This window comes from Mesoplodon densirostris, chromosome 3 (assembly GCF_025265405.1).
Source record: "Mesoplodon densirostris isolate mMesDen1 chromosome 3, mMesDen1 primary haplotype, whole genome shotgun sequence".
Taxonomy (NCBI): domain Eukaryota; kingdom Metazoa; phylum Chordata; class Mammalia; order Artiodactyla; family Ziphiidae; genus Mesoplodon; species Mesoplodon densirostris.
The window spans coordinates 77,839,821-77,862,016 of record NC_082663.1 but is presented as its reverse complement, the minus strand read 5'-3'; the positions used below and the strand labels follow the sequence as shown (position 1 = coordinate 77,862,016).

Sequence of the window (22,196 nt, the reverse complement as noted above, 5' to 3'; positions counted from 1 at the left end):
TGAATTTTACATCTTCCTTTTCAATTTGGATTCCTTTTATTTCTTTTTCTTCTCTGATTGCCATGGTTAGGACTTCCAATACTGTGTTAAATAAAAGTAGTGAGAGCGGGCATCCTTGTTTTGTTCCTGATCTTAGAGGAAATGCTTTCAGCTTTTTCCCATTGAATATGACGTTAGCTGTGGGTTGGTCATATGTGGCCTTTATTATGTTGAGGTATATGCCCACTTTCTACAGAGTTTTTAACAAATGGATGTTGAAGCTTTTTCTGTACCTGTTGAGATGGTCATATGCTTTTTATTCTTCAATTTGTTAATGTGTTGTATCACACTGATTGATTTCCAGTATTGAAAAATCCTTGCAACTCTGGGATAAATCCCACTTGATCATGACATATGATCCTTTTAATGTACTGTTGAATTCAGTTTGTTAATATTTTATTGAGGATTTTTGCATCTATGTTCATTAGTGATATTGGCCTGTAATTTTCTTTTTTTGTGATACCATTGTCTGGTTTTGGTAACAGGGTGATGCTGGCCTCATAGAATGAGTTTGGAAGCATTCCTTCCTAAGCACTTCTCTGGAGTATTTTGAGAAGGATAAGTGTTAACTCTTCTCTAAATGTTCGGTAGCATTCACCTGTGAAGCTATCTGGTCCTGGACTTTTGTTTGTTGGGAGATTTTAAATTACTGACTCAGTTTCATTACTGGTAATTGGTCTGTTCACATTTTCTATTTCTTCCTGGCTCAGTCTTGGTAGATTGTACATTTCTAGGTATTTGTCCATTTCTTCTGGGTTGTCCATTTTATTGGCATATAGCTGTTCATAGTAGTCTCTTATGATCTTCTGTATTTCTGTGGTGTCAGTTGTCTTTTTCATTTCCAATTATATTGATTTGGGCCCTCTTTTTTTCTTTTTTTTCTTTTTTTTTTTTGCGGTATGCGGGCCTCTCACTGTTGTGGCCTCCCCCGTTGCGGAGCACAGGCTCCGGACGCGCAGGCTCCGGACGCGCAGGCTCAGCGGCCACGGCTCACGGGCCCAGCCGCTCCGCAGCATATGGGATCCTCCCAGACCGGGGCACGAACCCGCATCCCCTGCATCGGCAGGCGGACTCTCAACCACTTGCGCCACCAGGGAGGCCCCTTCTTTTTTTCTTGATGAGTCCAGCTAAAGGTTTATCAATGTTGTTTATCTTTTCAAAGAAATAGCTTTTAGTTTCATTGAGCTTTTCTATTGTTTTTTAAGTTTGTATTTCATTTATTTCTGCTCTGATCTTCATGATTTCATTCCTTCTACTAACTTTGGGTTTGTTTGTTCTTCTTTTTCTACTTCCTTTAGGTGTAAGGTCAGATTTTTTATTTGAGATTTTTCTTGTGTCCTGAGGTAAGCTTGTGTTGCTATAAACTTCCCTCTTAGAATGTATTTTGCTGCCTTCTACTGATTTTAGATCACCATGCTTTTGTTTCCATCTGTCTCCAGGTATTTTTTTCATTTCCTCTTTGCTTTCTTCAGTAAATCACTGATTGTTTAGTAGCATTTTTTTTTAGCATCCATGTGTTTGTGTTTTTTGAATTTTATTCTTGTAGTTGATTTCTAGTCTCATAGCATTGTGGTTGGAAAAGTTGCCAGAGAAGATTTCAATTTTCTTAAATTTACTGAGGTTTGTTTTGTGGCCTAGCCTGGAAGATGTTTAATGTGCACTTGAAAAGAATGTGTATTCTGCTGCCTTTTGATGAAATGCTCTATATACACGTATCTATTAAGTCCATTTGGTTTAATGTGTTATTTAAAGCTAGTGTTTCCATATTGATTTTCTGTCTGGATGATCTTTCTGTTGATGTAGGTGGGGTGTTAAAGTCCCCTACTATTATTGTATTGATATTACTGTCAAGTTCTCCCTTTTGTTTGTTAATATTTGCTTTATGTATTTAGGTGGTCCTATGTTGGGTGCATATACATTTACAATTGTTATATCTTCTTCTTGGATTGATCCCTTGATCGTTATATAATGTCCTCCTTTGTCTCATAACAATCTTTAAAGTCTATTTTGTGAGATGTAACTGTTGCTAAGCTGGTTTTCTTTTGATTTCAATTTGCATGGAATATCTTTTTCCATTCCCTCACTTTATCTGTGTATGTCATTAAATCTGAAGTGAGTTTCTTTTTGGCAGCATATATATGGGTTTTGTTTTTGTATGCATTCAGCTACTCTGTCTTTTTTTTTTTTTTTTGCGGTATGCGGGCCTCTCACTGTTGTGGCCTCCCCCGCTGCGGAGCACAGGCTCCGGACGCGCAGGCTCAGCGGCCATGGCTCACGGGCCCAGCCGCTCCGCGGCATATGGGATCCTCCCAGACCGGGGCACGAACCCGTATCCCCTGCATCGGCAGGCGGACTCTCAACCACTTGCGCCACCAGGGAGGCCCTACTCTGTCTTTTGATTGAAGCATTTTATATACAACCTCTTGAGTTCTAAAACTCAAGATGTTTACAGATGTATTTTAATAATTTCCCTATCTTTCATAAAATCTCCATTTTTTCATGTTAAATAAAACTAATTTAATAACTCCATTATTTTACATCCTTTCTATATGTAAAAAATGTTATACTGGGCTTCCCTGGTGGCACAGTGGTTGGGAGTCCGCCTGCCGATGCAGGGGACATGGGTTCGTGCCCCGGTCTGGGAGGATCCCACGTGCCGCGGAGCGGCTGGGCCTGTGAGCCATGGCCGTTAAGCCTGCGCGTCCAGAGCCTGTGCTCCGCAGCGGGAGAGGCCGCAACAGTGAGAGGCCCACATACCGCAAAAAAAAAGAAAAGGTTATACTGTGGCTTATAATGCATATTTCAACAGACATATGAACTCAAAAGCCTCTTATTAAGATCATGTACACATAGTTAATCATAGAAAATCATCTAAGTCACATATATATCGCCTGTATTTTGAAAAAGCTAGAGAAAATCGCAAAAATATTTTAATCTCTTGGAAAGTTTTATTTACAGTCTCCATATATGATTTTGTAAGGTACTGCTCAGTCGAAGAAGTTCCAAACTGTTCCCAGAATTCTCTTTGTAAAATTTGACAGACACAGTAAAAACAAATTTTAATTTCTTTCTAATCATATTTAAAATATTTTAGTTTAGACTAAGTAATAATAATCATTAGGCTAATGATTTGGTAAACCAATTAGAGTCTCTTTTATAAAAAACAGTATGAAACTGAACATAACTGAACATTAGGTCTTCTAGGGTAGAACTAATAATGTCTTTTTTGGTTGCTCCTACTAACTGAAAAATTTTAGTTGAGAGCCACAAATATGCTTTCTTAACGTACTTTTCATTGCTCTAAGTTCAGAGTCCTTCGTGTTTTTTTGTTTTCCATATTTAGTCAACTGGAATTCACTTGTGCCATTTAAAAAAACTTGATCTATATGCAGTAAAATTCTTGAATTTAGACCATGAATATGAATACATATATTGATGAATCCTTTGTAAGACACACGTTACATTCAACATACCGAGTTGTTTTAAGTAATTACCATGTGTTGAGAACACACTATGTATTAGGAACTGTGAATTTCCATATGCACATATATATTATTTCAATAAGAGCCTCAAAATAGAGACATGGACAATATCCCAATACATTCAAATTATAGACTGTAAATCAGAGCTGGGTTCAAATACCAGCTCTGTGATTCCAAAATCATTGTTATTTCCACCAAATAATGCCTGTCTCACAAATTTTGTAAGAAAAATCAGAAATGTAAGATTTTTTTATAATATAAAGTGTTACCTGGGTTCTGCACATTATCTCTTTTAAGGCACCTTTCATTTCAAGAAATCCCGTATCCTTCCTGAAATCTTTGTTTTTTTCTTGATTGCTGTGGTTATTCCAAACAGAACTGGTTTGGGAATCTTCATCATTCTGAATTTCTTTCTGTATGTATGTAAAAATGGTTTAGGCAATCAATTAAGTATGATTTCAACATTATGTACTCTTTATGGTATCCAACTTTATAATTGCAAAATATTTTGGTAGTCAAACAAGTAGGTACAAGAATGCACTCTTCTAAAAAAAAAAAAAAAGAATGCACTCTTCTAAATCAAAGGTTATTAAAACACTAGTAAATTCCTTGAAGGGAAAAAAAAATCATTACAACAAAGGTCCTAAATAATAAAATAATAATAATGTATCTCAAGAAAAGCTACTGCTCTGTTGGTCTAGTAACAAGCAGCCCTTTTTATGAATAATCATGAACAAACTATCTTATCTAGTCCCTTACCAAGTTAAAGTTACAATCTACTTCAACATTTTCTGATTATAGATTATTTTTCAGCTTTTTACTAGTAAGACTTATTTGCACGTCTATCATACAGAGAAGAAAATAGGCTAATAGTTGAATTCACAGCTCTTATTTTACTTGAACATTAGTAAGCAATTATCTTCACCTAACCCTATCCCAAACACATTTACTTCTCTTATTAAGGAATCCAAACTGAATTTTTAACTACCTACCAATAATAATTTAAAATATAGTTGCATATGTACTTATACATAAAATTCTTGAAGTTTAGTAAGATAAAGAATTGAGAGTAAAGATGAACTCAAGTACTTATTATGCAAGAGTATTCAAAGATTCACCATCTTTACACAAAGAGACTGGAGAATCATTGTCCTCCTAGGCAACAATCATGATATAGCTGAAATGTGGTTAAGTCCTATGGTGTGATCTTTGGTTCCCTTTCACTTGTACTGAGCTTCCTATATGGATATGAGGGCCCTTTAGCAGCTTGCCATCTTGCAACCAGACAACAATCCCTGAGAGTAGCTGATTAAATTTCTTCAGTTACTCAGAAAAGTGAAATTGAAAGCCATGAAAAATGAAGACTTTTCTTCTGTCTTATTCCTGGAATCAAATAAAGTATTACTCTGAATGTACAATTTCCATTAAAGACAACTTTAATGGGGATAAACTGAGTTTCTGGCTTCAAATTTCACATGGTTGACAAAGAGGATAAATCCTCAGGCTTAGACCATCAAGAAATGTCTAAAATACAGGATGAATTAATCCCATATAGTTTCCAGTTACACAGAATACATACACAAAAGAACATACCATTATCATTAGCAACTAGGGAAGAACATACTGTTTTCTAATTCTGACTATTAAAATGCTATATACTGATCTGTGAATTAGAATGTATGATTCAAGTACCCTATTTAAGTTAAATAATTAAAAATCACAAGGTGATAAACTATGACATTTGGAAAATTTTTAAAAATAATCTATTTTCTGTAGCACTAAACAAATGATCAACATATAATTGTCTCCAAGCCACACTCTCTCCAACCAGCTACTCTTATGAAAGATATGGGCATTATTTTTCTGTAAATATTCGTTACTTATTCCTTGTATTATAAAATTTTAGTGCCAGCAATACACTAGGCATTGTGTTAGGTGTTTGTCTCCTATATGATCTAGGAAAAGAGCGCCATGCCTAATCTCCCTTATATAGTGTAATGCTATGTTACAAACAGATGAGCAAAAGCCTACTAATTCATTAAATTATTCTATTACCTAAGATAGGGCAGCACAGTGTGGAAATGATAGTTGCCCTGGCTTCTGATTCACATATTTGACTTTGTTTTCTGTCTTAAAATAGGTATGGATATGCTTTGGTCTCAGGTCTTATTCCTTGATTCAGCCATGGCATTTGCCACACAACTTGAATGAATTCACAAGACTGGATGGAGAGCCAGAGAGGTCAAATAATTAGAACAAGCATCTTCTGAGTACTCTACATGGTTCTTTTTTTTGGGGGGGCCACACTGTGTGGCTTGTGGGATCTTAGTTCCCCAAAAAGGGATCGAAGCCAGGACCCCCACAGTGGAAGAGCCAAGTCCTAACCACTGGACCACTAGAGAATTCCCAGAGTGTTCTACATGGTTCTTAACTAGACTGACTACTAGCATATGGTAATCTCTACAGCATTAAGTATTTTTTACTACCCAGAAAGAGATCTTCCTATTATCAAGGAAACCTAATAATACTCAAAATGAGAAAAGTAAAGGGAGACTTGAGGAGAGCAGCCTTAAAATTTTTTGAGTGCTTGGTCTTAAATTTTTGGTCTGACATACAACAGTCGTGAGATCATGGGAAAATTATTAACTTCAATTATATGTCATCTCACTAACTGTAAAATGAGGCCATAGTGCATACCACACAGGAACATAAGGTTTAAAATAAGATTAAGTGTGTAAAGTGCTTAGCATAGTGCCTGGCACACAGTAATCACTCAATAAATAATGGCTTAGAGTAACAGTTGTATAACAACCAAAGTAAGGTAAGTATTACCTTCTACATGCAAAGGAAGAAATTCGGTCACAGAATAAATGACTTCCCTATGGTTAAAGAAGTAATAAGTTACAAATCTAGGTCAACAATTAGTTGATCTGGAACAAAAAGTGTATGTTTTTTCAATTACTACTATATTTCCATAAGACTTTTCTGTGGATCATTTTATTTTATTTCTTGGGTAGGTAATCAAAAGAAGTTTTGAGTATTCCTACGTATTCTCGCCTTTTTGTGATATCTTCCTTGGGCCAAACAATTTAGATACATTAGTCACTTGCTCTTCTGTATTCCTATACCTTGCACCTGATTTTACCAATGCACAATACACACTAAACTGTAATTAACAGTTTCCACATTCTGTTATGCCACATTTTGTTTTTGAAGTCTGGCAGGTGGTCTTATTCATTTTCTATAGTGCATAGCATAATGCCTGGTACAGCAAAAGTCTTCAGCAAGTATCTATAAACTTGAACTAAATAATTACTGATTCTGTTACTAAGTGGCTTTCCAAAAAGTTAAGTAGGTTAAACACAACTGTTTTTTAAACAATTGCTCAATTGTTACTTTTGACTCAGTCATTTTATATGGCAACTCTTCTTAGAGGACACTTCAGAATCCATCTAATAAGGAATGTATTATATTCTATGCCAAAGAGGTAGAAGAAAAGCAAGACATCAAAATGAAGTTAACTATCTTATCCTCAGAAGGGATCACAAAATGCCTCCCTTATTTGGAATGAATGGTTATGAACTAACTCTTAGTTGTCTAATCTAGAGCTTATAAAACAATGTATTCTAAAAACAAATATAAGTTAGAGATTGTCTATTATTTTTGCTTGATATACTAATGCCCTCTAGTACTTCAGCAGCTGAATCTGACTGTGTCAGATTACTGCAAAATATGATTATGGAGAAAGCATAATACATATTACATTTTGTTCATTTCTTTCCATAGAGAAAGGGAAATTCAGATACTTTTTCTAATTTAGTTAAGAATGGTTTTCATTCTGTTGAGAGTTAATACTACCTTTAAACTGTTCAGTTAGGTAGATCAGATAGGATGCTTTAGGCTGCAAGTAATAGAAAACCAATTCAAACTAACGTAAACAACATGGAAATTGTTACCTCACAGAATGGCAATATGGTCCATTGCTAAGTCAGGTTTCAGGGTTGATTAATCCAGCAACTCAAGTATCTCTACAAGAGTCTACATTCTGTCTCTACACTTTGCTGTCTACAAGATTGGTTTCAACCTAAGGCTACTTCTCCTCATGGTCAAAGAATGGCTGCCAGTAGTAATTAAGGTTTCGTTTCATTTTTCCATGTTTACATCTAGCAGATGCCAGGCTGCCAGAGGCTCTTTTCAGAATGAGAAAGAAACTTCCCAGAAGCTCTTACATACCTCTCTTCATGTCCCATGAATCAGAACTGGGCGATATGCCCATTCCTAGACCAATCACTGTCAAGGACAATGAGATTATCCATAGTCCAAGCAGATCCATCTTTTGAACTAAGGTCAAATTTCCAATCCACACTGCCACTACTCAGTAGGGAAAGGTAATTATAGAATGATACATTACATCTACTCTTGGAATACTCAAGGGTTGTTCATAATTTCTCTATTAATCTAACAAATATAAAATGAGAAGTCATGTGCTAGGCTTTATGCAAGATGATTCAGATATAATTATGGAAAAGATATAGACATCATCCTTGATGACGCAGTGCTTTTGGTTTAGGTGGGGAAAAAGACATGAACCAAGTAATCAGCCAATTAATTAATTACAACTGTGATAAGTACTATAAAGCAAAATAGTGATATCAGAACACATTAGAGGTGAACCTACCTATTTTAATAAGGGGCCAGGGAAGCTTCCTTGAAGAGGCAGCATTATAACTGCAAACTGAATAAGCAGGAAGTAGGCAGGCATAGGGAGTGAGAGAATAGTGGAAAGGACCTTTTTAGGAAGAGAAAATAGCTTTTCAGAAGACACTGAGGTAGGAAGTAGCCTAGCCTGTTTAAGAAACTGGGAGAAGGCAGTTGTGTTATAGTATAGTGAGCAAAGGAAAAAGTAGAACAGGCTATAGTTGCAAAGGTAGGAGTGACAGGAACCCTGTGCTAACTTAAAGCTGTATTAGAGGTTTACAACTTTATCCTAAGGGCAATGGGAAGCCATTGGACAGTTTTAAGTAGGAGAGAGACAGCATCAGAACTATTTTAGAAAGAGTATTTTAGATGTTACTTCTGGATGAAGCTGAATGGACTAGAGAAAGAAAAGTAAGAGTTACTAGGAAATTAGCAAAAGTAAAGAAGTAGAACAATAGGGAGAATAATAAGGAGTTGATTCCAGGAGCACAGGGCAAAGAGGATGAACTCAATATGATGTTAGTACAGAAGAGAAGCAGTTTATTCAAGAAGTATTTGAAATAAAATCAATAGGATTTGGTAATTGACAAGATGTGGGGAATAAAGGAAAGGAAGGTTTCAAGGGTGATTCCCAGGTTTCTAACATAAATTATTAGACAAAAGGTTGTATAGTATCTATCGAGATGGGAAACACTGAAGAAGGAGTTAAGTTTTCCTAGAAGACCAAGGTTCAGTTTTTAGACATACTGCAGGTCCTCTTCCACCTTGAGTGACCCTTCTTAAAAATTCTTCTTTGCTTACCTTTAGAGCAATTCTTCTAGGGTTATTTCCATTCAAACTACTTAAGGAGTGGTATGTGCACCAAGTGAGGAGACGTAGGTGGAGGAAGAGGACAGGAAAATATTTCTAAATTCTTAGAAACAGTTCCCTCTTTTCTAATGAGAAAATAACCAAAGAATTCTCATATGATATTATAGCTCACTGCTGCTTTATTTATACTCTGGTTTAAAATGTTTAAAATTATGTTGTAATAAACATCACCAAAGCACTGAAAACAAAAGTAGAGACTTAAAATAAGACATTTTAAATTTAATAAGTTGTTTTCCAATTTATCAGAAATATTCTCAAATATTTAAATAATTGAGAGCAACTGTCTTAAAAATGTCATTTTAATTCTAATCTCATTTTCAAAACTCAGAACATAATTTGATTTTTATATTTCACTGTATCAATATTTTATAAAATAAACATTTAAAAATGTTTACTAGTTTTTTGTTTTTTACTTACCTCTAAAAGAAAATCTCCTAGATATTGAATTGGATAAAATGGAGCCTTAAAGTTATCTTTTTCTTGTTCAGCCTTGATTCTCGCATTACTGGCAATCACATGAGTTATTCCACTTGGTGAATTTTTTGGTAAAATAACATTTGCTTTTCCAGCCTCCAAAACTCTAAATGAAAATGTAAACAGTATAGAAAAGTATATTAAAAAGAAAGTATGTTTAGTCAAATTATCTAAATTAATTACTTCCTAGGAGTAGGAGCAGAACTTTCTGAAAGGAATTAATTCCTTTGGTCTCTTTGAGTGCCACGAAGAATAACTATTGCAATGACTTCCTAAATTTTAAGTTGTTCAGAACAGATGTGTTTAAGAAATCATGCTATTCCCTCTACTTTTCCATTTCTTGATATGGGAAAAGTTTTTAAGAATCAAGAATACTAAGTTTACAAGGGGGGAAAGCAGTGGGGAGTGGGGGTGGTGGCGTGATGAATAAAAACAAAAATAGAATACTAAGTTTATTTCCTAAGGAAAAGTCACTTCAATAAGCCAAAAAAAAAAAAAAAAAGCAAGAATTCTAAGAAAGTATTTACCTCAGAAGACAACATACCTCCAAGGAAATCATTCTGGAGCACAAAAAAATAGAACTAAAGTTGCCAAACTTCTTCTAAAAAATTTGCTTTTGAAAAAGTTTAACTTTGATCTATATTAAGAAATACATTTTACATTTAGGCTCAGGAGACACACAGACACAGACACACAGGCACAAACACACCCAAAAGTTTCATGAAAATTCGTTACTGCATAGGATTTAGAAAGCCACGAGAGAACACTACTACAACCTGACAATAAGAAAAAAGCCAAATAATCCACAAAATCATAACTTTTCACGAACCCATCAGAGAACTGAGATAATAAGCCAACCAAGAAACTGAATTTCCAAGAGTGATAAGCACCTTTGTGAAGAGACTGGATACCCAAACTATTTCACTTTTGCCAGAGCACCAGAGAGAAGTAGCCACCATAAATGCAGGCAAAAATCAGGTAAAATCTTAATAAATTTAAAGGCCAAGTGTAGGAAGCATGACAGTTTAGAATAACTGAGAGTCCCTGATACATGGAAGGGCCCCCCTCAGTTGCAAGCTCGTTGCCACCAGCATCTATTAAGTATTCACAAAAAAGATTAGGGGCAGGTAACAGCAGGAAACCCATTGGTAGTGAAGGTGGGCCAGTAGGGACTGCCTGCCAACAAGAGATAGATGTAAAACCAGGCCCACTTCGCTGGATCCATCTCTCATATGAAGCAAAAGCCTTAAGTCATTTGGGTAAGGTAAGAAAATCTTCTATTTCAGAACCCAGGAAAAGATGCACTGCTTTTGTTGTAAGAGCGGAAGTAAAACTCATCTGCCTTTGGGAAAGGGGTAGGAAAACTTCCTGCTGTGCAGCCCAAAAAAGATGGGATAAAGGATAGAAGCAAAAGCCACCTGTCCCTGGAGAAGGGGCAGGAATGCCACTTGGGCCTAGGTTCCTGCACTAATACAAAGCAGAGACTTAATGCTGGGGGAGATGTTAGAAAGTCTCTTACCCAAGACCCTGCCCACAATACAAGGGAAAATTTGGCTCCCATGGGAAACTGAGACAGAAGCAATGGGTATATCCCAACCCCAGAGACCAAGAACATGAAGAATGCTTAAGACTAAAGCCTATCCAACAGAACAAAAATACACCAACCCTTACTCCCCAACCTAGAAATGAGTAGGAAGCAAGAGGGGAAGAATATGAAGAGCCCTTCTGTGATGAAGCAGTACAAGGACTATCAAAAACTGAGAATGAATAAAGAACACTGATTAAAAAACCTCCAGCATCACAGGCCCCACGCTAAGCACAGGGAACTGTAAACCACTGCTGGAATAAAATGAAATGATGTGCTGAAGATGAAAATAGCACTAACAAAACCCAAAGCCAGCTCAACAATTGACAAGATTAACTCAACGACCCCATACTAACTGCCTTACAAGCAGGTCCAGTTTTGGATATTAACATTATTCACCTCAGCCTCTACTGTTCTTCTATAGGGAATGTCTATGTATGCAAAAAAAAAAAAAAAAAAAAAAAAAAAACAAGAAAAACACAAGACATACACAAAAATGGAAAAAAAAAAAAACAACAACAACAACCAAACCATTGTCAAGAGATAAAGGAATAAAGAGCACAGAGAGATGATCCACATGTTGAAAGTTTTAAAAAGTGACTTTAAAATAACTGTGAATGACATGTTAAAAGATAGAATAGGTGGACAATTTGCATGAACATATGGGAAATTCAGAAGACAGTATAATCAAAAAGGTAGAGTTAAGATACTATATCAAAGAAGAATTTCTTTGATAGGCTTATCAATAGACTGCACAAAACTGAGGAAGAAATCATTGAACCTGATAAGTCAATAGTAAGTATTCAACTGAAACACACACACACACACACACGAAGGGAAAAAAAAAAACAGAGAAAGCAAATACTGTGGAACAGAATCAAATAGTCTAAAATATGGGTAATGGATCTACAGAAGAAGAACACAATAGAACAAATATTGGGCTAGCCAAAAAGTTCATTCAGGTTTTTCCATAAGATCTTATGGAAATGGAATCAGCAAATAGAATCAGCAATGATTAAAAATGGATAATACACTACAATGAAGTAGACTTTCTCTCAGGAAAACAAGTTTGGTTTAACATTTAAGAATTGATCAAAATAATTTACCATATTAACAGAATAAAGGAGAAAAGCCAATTATCTCAATAGGTGCAGACAAAAACTTTCAGAGCCAATATATTTATAATAGCATCCCCTTTTTCCATAAGATATTATGGAAAGACCCAAACGAACTTTTTGGCCAACTCAATATTTACAAGATAATGGCCAAGAATTTCCCATAATTAAAAAAAGACAAAAACTCCCATTTCCCTAAAAAGCTAAGAGAACTCCAAGCAAGTAACATAAATAATAATAAACAAAATGCACACATATATATATGGATACATAATCAAATCACCAAAAACTAAAAGCTGTGTTGCTTTTTCAATTTTAATTTCCAACTGCATCACTAGCATATAAAAACACAATTTTTATTTAGTCACCTATTATCCTGTGATCTTGATTAAAGTTATTAATAAGTTCTAATAGCTTTTTTTAGTAAATTATTTGGTATATGAACATGTCTTTTGGAACTAAAACCAAGTATTCTTATTTCTTTATTTCCAACTCTATGACTCTTATTTATTTTCTTTGCGTTATCGCACTGGCTAGTACCTCTAGTAAAATCCTGAATATTAACAGTCAGAGTAAGCATTGTTGTCTTGTTCCCAATTATGGAGAAAAAAAAATTCATGATATTGTTTAGATTTTTTCATAGATGTCATTTATCAGGTTGAGGATACAAAAATTCTTAACAAAATGTTTGTAAATAGAATCAGCAATTATTAAGAATGGATAATACACTACAGTGAAGTGGAATTTCTCTCAGGAATACAAGTTTTGTTTAACATTTAAGAATTGATCAAAATAATTTACCATATTAACAGAATAAAGGAGAAAAGTCAATTAATGGATATAAAAAATTACAGAGCAATTGATTTATAATAGCATCCTGAAATATGAAGTACACAGAATTAAATTTAACAAAATATGTGCAAGGTTTATACAACAAAAACTATATTAATGACAGAAATTAAAGAAGCCCTGGAGAGAAACAGAGTCTACTGATAGGATGACTCAGTATTGAGATCTCAAGTCTTCCCAATTTAATCTACAGATTCAACACAATTTCAATAAAAATCCCAGCTTGTTTTTTTGTAGAAGTTGACAAGCTGATTCTAAAATGCATACGGAAATATAAAGGATCCAGAATCACAAAAACAATTTTGAAAAAGAAAGTTGGAAGACTCACAAGACCTGATTTCAAGACTCACTATAATACTATAGTAACCAAAACAGTGTGTTCTTGGTGTAAGGTAGATATAGATATCAGTGGAACAGTAAGAAGTTCAGAAATAGACCACACAAATATGGTCACCTCATTTTTGGACAATAGTTCCAAAGTAATTACAGAACAATTGGAACTCTCATACATTGTTAGTGGGAATGTAAAATAGTACAACAACTTGGAAAACAGTTTGGAATTTTCTCATAATGTTAAATGTACAACTGCCATCTGAGCAAGCAATTTCACTCCTGGATATTAACCCAAGAGAAATAAAAACTGTCTACATGAAGACTCGTACTCAAATGTTCATAGCCACTTCATTCATATTAGCAAAAACAAATAAAAACCAAAAAAACCCCGTATGTCCATCCATGGGTGAATAAACAGACTGTGATATATACATAGAGTGGAATACTACTCAGTAACAAAAAGAAAGGAACTGCTGATACACACAACAACATGGATGAATCTCAAAAATAACGAGGCAGGCAAATGAAGCTACATCAAAGAAGTATATACAGTATGATCCTATTTATATGAACCTCTAAAAAAGACAAATCTAATGTACAGTGACAAAAAAGAAATTAGTGGTTGTTTGGTTTGGTGGTGCAGAATTAAATGTACACAAACACAAAGGAATATTTTAGGATGATGTAAATATTACAGATCTTGATTGTAGTATGGGTAACATGGGTGCATAAATTTGTCCAAACTCATCAAAACATACACTTAAAATTTGTGCATTTTATGGTCTATAAATTACACTTCAGTAAAGGTAACAAAAAGCCGTTAGACCACGCCCTCCCGGCAAAAAGAGTCACAGCAGTCTAAGAATACAGTTTACGCAATAAGAAGTCATCTTAAAATATGGTGTAAAAGATAAAAAGAAATGGAATTATGATGGAAACAGTATGAACCATGAAGACTGCACTACATAAACCTAGAAAAAAGCCTTTGTTTAACGTAATACTTCATTTACAAAAAACTGTAAGTGCTTCACAACTGAAAACAAATACCTTCCAATTTAAAATAAAGATTTTACTTGAGTTTGCAAAGAAATAACATGGAAAGTGAAACAGAGACCCTGAGAATAATGCAATACTTATAAAATAGATTTTGTTCCATTAGACACATATGCTTAAAAGTGCAGAATGGCTTAACTAGGAGATCAAAGAGTAAATCATCATGGCTCATTTGGAATAAATGAATAATTGCAAAGAAATACAAAAAGGTATTTAAGCAAACCAAAATTGTTTTCACATTCACTGCTTTAGCTTCTATGAAATCTCACCTTACAAGAGAATCACTTCGTTTATCAGCTCTAACAAGGAGGACAACTTTCCACCTATGGAAGGCTCCTGGAGCACCAGTGCGTTTCAGTTCTTCACGCCATCTTTTAGGTGCAGACTGCATTTGAGGTGAATAATGCGAGTCTTTTTCAATATTATATCCCCATTCGTAAGTTGTTTCATCAAGCCATTTGCCACTTTTGGCACTATGAATTATGTAGTCCTTAGTTAGTACCCACTTTCCTAGAAAGCAAATGAACTGTCAGTCACAAAAGAATTTTGGTTCTGATAAATGGTAAACAATAAAGACCAAATATCAAATAAAATTTGGCCTTTTTCAACACCTTTTTCTACATTGCTAATGTTATCTTTGAACTGTTTTCCTAAATTTTTTGATAGTGAAAGGCCTACGACATCACTGAACATTGTATGTAATCTTTCCCATAATAAATAATTTTAATTCTAACTGTTACTAAGTAAAATATAAACCAAAGGATTAATAAAATGTGGTATTACTTAAATTATGACTACTATTATTATTCACCATTTTGAGTGAGGTTTATATTCTTCCTTCTATACCAAAAACTTTTCCAATAATGTTTACAGCATTGTTACACTATATAAAACAAATTAACTGAGTTAGAGAATTTTCTAGGATATGTAATAACATTTTGATCTGGGCATCAATGATCTTTTAAAACAGCAGGGAAAATGTATGTTTTCATTTGTGGAGGTAATAATGAATCCAAATGTTTTTCTGGTAAGTTATTCCAAAAAATGGTAAATTCACCTGAGTTAAATACTGCCAAAAAAAAAAAAAAAAGAAAAAAAAGTGGACTAATGATATGCCAAATAATCACAGGAGAGAAAACTATAAGAAAAACATCAATAGTGACAAAGGGAGAAGACACTAAGCCCTAATTTAGGTTTATGGAATTTAAAATCTTAGAAAAATAAAATAGAATGATTGCTTCATGGCATGGATGGCAGGGGAAACAGGAGCAAGATAACAAAAACAGTAACTCTTCCAATGATAGATCAAAGAAAAGAAACTTGACTGCAAATTGCTGAGGCTTCAGCAAAAGCTTTTTTTGGGGGGGAGGCGGCATTTTGTGTCAAACCTTTTTATTAAAATATTTTTTCTTACATGAAGCACTTACTAGGTGAAGTAAATATTTCTGCCTCTTTAATACATTTTTCAAGTGTTACGAAGTTCTATTCAGAAAATCAAAGCAAAAATATTAAATCAAACAAATATTTTCAGGGACTTCCCTGGGCGCGCAGTGGATAAGACTCCACACTCCCAATGCAGGAGGCCCAGGTTCGATCCCTGGTCAGGGAACTAGATCCCACATGCGTGCTGCAACTAAGAGTTCACATGCCACAACTAAGGAGCCCTGGAGCTGCAACTAAAGGAGCCTTGGAGCCACAACTAAGACTGGGTGCAACCAAATAAATAAATATTTTCAGAAAAATGTAAGAACCACATTTATGTTTGATATAATAAACACGCTATCTTCCCAGAGATTAAGGTACTTTTTCTTCATCATGAAGATTTTTTTTTCAAAGGTGAGAGGAAGGTAGTTAACTTACCTGCTGCACAAGCTGCTAAAAACTTCTCACTCTTACACAGGCGTTCAGCTATTAGATGTGTACAATTTTTGTATTTCTGGAAGAAAAAATCCACATGAAAAAATGTTACTACAGAAGATTTCCTTTTTAAGATATTTTTTCTATTCTTACAATATCAAGGGTGCATTTTATCATTCTTAGGCCAACATTTTAATTGTAGTTATTCTTCAACTATATCTTGAACTTTTTAAGTTACTGTACTCACCTCACTCTTGATAAAAGTGCAATCTAGTTTTAAAAGCAATTTGCCTAGAGCTTCTTTTTCTTCCATCTTAAATCCTGTCATCTGGATAATATGCTTTGGGGCACCATCCTCCATCTAACATATACACATAAAGAAGACAACATATGTTAAAGATAGTATTCACAGGGTTGACATTATTTTTTCTTAACTATGAATACTAAAAATAAAAACAAAAACTACTTAACATATAAGGCTTAATTGTAAATACCAATGTTCAAACTGCCTATGTGCGATAGGAATTAGTTTTAAAAGCAATCTTCTCAAAATGTGGCTGTATATAAAGTGAGATTTGTTTTCTGGTCTGAACGCTGAAAGCTTGCATTACTACATACATTACTTGCCACTAAAACACAATGATGAATGTTACTCTTCAGAAAAAGACAGAAACTTATAAAATTTTAGCATAATATTAGCTTCATTTTAAAAGTACTGTGTTTGCTAAGAGCTTTGGAAACAAGGACACTTGTGGACAATGACACCCTCAGATCTCATACTAACTTTTAAAGTGTCTGTGGACAGATATTGAAGAATATTTATAAATCAATGGAGAACTTGATAAACTTATGGTACCACAGCACTTACAACAAATAATTTAGTATAGTAGGTATATACTAAATTAGTCCCAATCTACATTTCTTAACTGTGCTATATATATATATATATTAATTTCATCACCTACAAGGTAGACTGAAAAAATCAGGTGGGTTTCAAATATGTTTTGATAGGGACATTAATCTATATTTCAATGGAGTTCACAAAGCACTTTGTATTTGAGGTGGTACATTTATTGGCCAACAAAAGGAAAATTCACAGCATTTCTAATTAGAATACAGCTTTTTTTGTTTTTGTTTACATGGGGTTAGAACGTTAGACCTAGATCGTCTTGGAGAAAATCTAGTTTCTCATTAAAGATGAGGAAAGCAGTGAGGAGAGAGATCAGGGTAATTTTTTCATTTCTCTAACAACTGTCACCATTAGCTCTGGATTAGTATTCACTTAATGCCACAGGCTGAGCAACAGCAGTTGGCTTCTTTCAAAACAATTAAAACTTCAAAAATTATAACAAAAACTATTACCAGGACTTGTAATAGACAACTGGTGAAATTAAAAACGTTCTTTATAAGAACTCTATTTTCAAAGACTGCATATATATATGTTACATATATATTTATATTAAATATCTATAAACTATATACATATATGTAGTTATTTAAAGGTTGAGATTCATTTTAGAGTAGAAGTTGAAAGAAAGTCTCACTATAAACAACTTAAAGCATTACTCAGGGTTAAGAGTGAAACTTCTGCTAGGGTAATAGCACTCCTGGTTTCTCTCTCTACCCTGCATCACTCCTTGCTTTAGGAAGAGAAGCTACTTGAGAGGACTAACTGAATATGCTTTGCCAAACACATCTGCATATTTGCAAAGATGGTTCATATTAATGCATGTGGACATGGCATAAGGAGCTAACAGTAATAGTACTGCACTGCCTGGGTGGGTAAATCAATTCAGAAGTTATGTAATAAGAAACACACTGGAGTTGCACATCAAATCCACCTCCTCTAAACCAATTTTTATTCAGTAAAAAGGGTGATCTTTTGACCTCAACCTATCTGACTTTTATATTTCTCTGTTGGCTCCAAAGGAGGGAAAGGGATATTATGTATTAACCCCTGAAAAACCCAAAATTCAAGATACAGAACATAAAGAAAGTGTCTTTAGGGATAGGGCTCTAGAAATAATAATGATTTAGTCTGATGCAGAACACATATTAACACACATACAATAAAGCCACATGGGAATTATAAGGCATATAACCAAAACTAGGGAGAAACACTGCTATCACTAATTCTAGGGAATGACGAAGACTTTAAGCAAATTTCCTTTAGAAAGTAACAGGTCCTTTCAGAAACACTAGACTAGTGAAATTCAACATATCTGTGAATACCACCTTGATATTCTAATGGAAAAGGCAATCTAATTGTTTTTATAGTTCTTGAAAGCCATTTTTAGCAGAGGAATACAAGTGTTTTAACTGTATATATTTTGCCTACTATTATACTTGTATTTTATTTATGTATTTAAGAGTCTGAAAAACAATTTAGTAGGTATTTCAAGAAATGCTGCCAAAGAAGGGAAGTTTGAGTAGCCTTAAAAACCTAAAATCTTGCCCATCTGGCTATTTTAAAATGCCGACATACAGAAACTACTGTTAAGTAATAGGAATATACAGAAAGCAACGAAAAAAACCACTGTAATGCTACCACCCAAAAAGTCTTATTTAAAAATTGTCTTAAATTTTATTTTTCTGCTTCCTGAGAACTAAATATGTTATACAGAACTATAAGGAAAAACAAAAGTATCATACTATGTTCCTCATTTAGATCAAGTTAGTAACAGCGATTTCACAATCTGAATGTTTATTATTAACAAGGTGCCATTTTAACATATTTTGGTTTGATGTATAAATTACTAAATGACTTGGACTTATTTGAGTCGTGTATAATGCAAAGTTTTCATCTTAAATCATACTGTCTTTATGATGAAGTAATTATAGCCACTTTACATATTTAACAGCATTTTTTGGTCAAAGCAAGAGTCCTCAGTAAAATGTAAACAGGACCAATGGTGCTTAATGGTAGAAATCAGGAAAGCCTTTTTAAAAGCAACTTCTTTCCTTTGAAAAACAAGTAAAATGAAACTGATAATAAACAAGCAAAGAGGAAAGTCCAGTAAGAAACACAGGTGAAAAAGCTGGTCTTCCTGATTCAAACAGCATGAAAGTATGAGTGTTAAAAAACAAATTAGAATACAGAACATTAACAAGTTTATCAGAAAAACTGGGCTATTAGCTAAACTTCCACAGAATCGTGAATCCCAGTGATAGCACACAATAACTAGCACAGTTTTTTTAAAGAACAAATTCCATTAATCTAATCTAATACAGTCCTAAAATAAAATGATCTACTTGAAGTAACAGAATTTACAATACATTTATCAATGCTTTTTAATACCACATCATATGACAAACTAATAACCACAGATCTAATTCATAGTTACATGGGAAAACAGTTCTACGTCTATATACCGGAATAGACATAGACATATATAGATAAGGATAGATTTATTTATACTTATAAAATTAGTGGTTTAATGGCTCTTCCTATGACCCTGCAGGAGTAAGACAACAATAAACAATAGTCTGATATGCCAGTGAGCTCAAAGAAAGTACTATACAAAATTGGTGCAATACCTATCAATGACTCAGACAACTCAAAGTCAAGTTTTGTGCTGGTAAAAGGTTCTGGGATATGGAAGATGAAAAGCTAACTGCTAGAAGTCTTGCAGCTGAAGAAATAAAGTAAATAAACTGCAATATAATTGTATGAGTAGTATTTCTAGAAATTAGGTATTTTTCTAGAAAATATAGGGGGTGATCCTTGACGTATTCACACAGAAGATACTATCCTAACACAATTGGAAAAGAAAACAAAAAAAAAGCATTTATTTTTTAACAGATATTTTATCTTTACTGTCAAAAAGTTAAAAAATACACGAGATTCTTAGTTACAAGGAAATGCTCTCATAGTAATTTTTAAAAATTTTGTAGTAAATTAAAAAACAATCTACTTACCTTGAATCATATAATACACACAACTAAGGAGATAATGATTGTGAACAGAGCTGGCATTTATGTAGAACAAGCAACTGTCTCTGTGGTGTGGACTTTCCCAAAATATCTCCCCACATGGGCCTATCCCTGATGCCTGAGATTCCTCTGCAGTTGGTGCCAGTTAGAAATGCAAATAAACCTATAGCAGTCATCATCATAATTAAGAACATTTTATTAAGTACTAGCTTTTAGGTCTATGAATTCTTTACAATATGGTATGGAGCTAGAACACCTTTCAGGAATACAACACATAGCTAAAATATGTTAAGAGAACTCAGAGACATAGAGGCAGTAATAGAGATATGAATAGAAAGGTCTGGTATAGAAAAGAAGATGAAAGAGCAGGGTGTAACAGTTGGGTGAAAGGGAAAAGTGCTGCAAAAAAAGAGGTGCGAGATGCTTATAGAGGTCTGGGACAGAAAACTAAGGATAAGCCTTTCCTACTTTGCAATATAATTTCTTTTATGACCAGACACAGGTTATTACAGAACTTTGAGAATATAATGCATCTTATAAATTGTATACTGCTAACTAAGATAAATAAGGGATTTATTAGAAAAAAGTTTTATTTATATATTTGCATTTAAGAACTAAAAAACTTCCCCCAAAATAACTTTTACCAATTTGTGCTTTAATTTTAATTAACACAGGATAGAAAATTTGAAAAATACTACAAAGTATATAGAAAGATTAAAATCGCTAATTCCTTTACTCTGTAATACCATCGTTAACATTTGGGAATGGGGGAGGGGTTTGTCTTGAAGGTTTTATGTTTGTGTGTGAAAAAATATTAAAAAACTAAACTTAGATTATATAGTTCTGTATCTTAATTTTTATGTAAAATCACATCATGGTCTTTTCCCACACTACTGAGTATCTCATGGTTTTAAGGCAACAGGTTGAAAACTAGTGGTTTCTTAATGTTTGTTATTCTAGTGAACTATTCTGATTTTAAACCTACTTCTACTTTGATTTTAAACCTACTAAGGAAAATCATTAAAACTTCCTGCTTCTGGAAAGGACATACCAATCCTTAAATTCAATCAATATTGCTGCTTTGAATTTAAGAGTTTAAAAGATTTTTATGATTTCTCTTATCTAAAGCATTTAACTGGGAAGTAAATAATGCTAAATGTGTTGGCTCTCTGTTTAACCAATACTACAAAAGGAACACACAAATCACACTACTCATACCGTGTGAGTAAAATCCTGTTTGGCTCTGAATGCTATAACATCAAGTGGAATTTAGGAATTCTGCATCCTCTTGGCCTAGGAGCCAAATTAGGCCTTTGGCTTAATATAATTCAGCTGGGCTTGGGAAATTTTTTTTTTTTAAAGACATAGTATCTGTCTCCTGTCCCATCCTTCAAAGATCAGAGATGTGTATTCATGTGTTTTTGTGCGTATATATATACAAATTATTTGACTAAGGTCACCAATGGTGAGACTTCAGGGATTTCTTACTTCGATGGCATTATTTGGGAAGGCAGCAGTCATAATTAGTCTCTTTGATGACTGATTTAGCAGTAGAGGGAGGAAGTGGAGAAGTAGCACCAAAATGAGTGTGGTAGGGAAGAAATGAAAGGCTAAGAGGACTTAGGGAGAGGTCCAATCTATCTGGTACTGTACAAGGCACAGGCTGCACTGGAGATGCTAGTTTTAGGGATAAAGAGGCCTTAAGAGAAACAAGATGAACGAGACAGATGTTCAGGGCTAAAAAAAAAAAAAAAAAAAAAAAAGGAGGGACAGAACATGTTGGTTAGCCACGGGGGATGAAAGTCAAACCTGCTTTAGTATCCTAGGAACTTTGTACTACTTAGTAGCAGCATAAGGTCTAAGATTGACCAAGCAGGATTTTGTGGCCTATATACTTCGCATATGCTC

The 22,196-nt window shown here is 34.2% G+C and overlaps 1 protein-coding gene across 1 annotated transcript in view; it reads right to left on the bottom strand.

Annotated features, from left to right (window-relative positions):
• The window catches only part of SLF1 (SMC5-SMC6 complex localization factor 1), a 66,144-nt gene that overhangs the window by 41,577 nt on the left and 2,371 nt on the right, over nt 1-22,196 (bottom strand). Inside the window, exons 2-6 of the mRNA XM_060091813.1 lie at nt 16,603-16,716; nt 16,359-16,434; nt 14,768-15,008; nt 9,507-9,669; nt 3,791-3,934 (exon numbers count right to left, since the gene is read on the bottom strand). Coding sequence (XP_059947796.1) covers nt 3,791-3,934; nt 9,507-9,669; nt 14,768-15,008; nt 16,359-16,434; nt 16,603-16,716 — 738 coding nt within the window. The remainder of the gene's footprint in view (nt 1-3,790; nt 3,935-9,506; nt 9,670-14,767; nt 15,009-16,358; nt 16,435-16,602; nt 16,717-22,196) is intronic.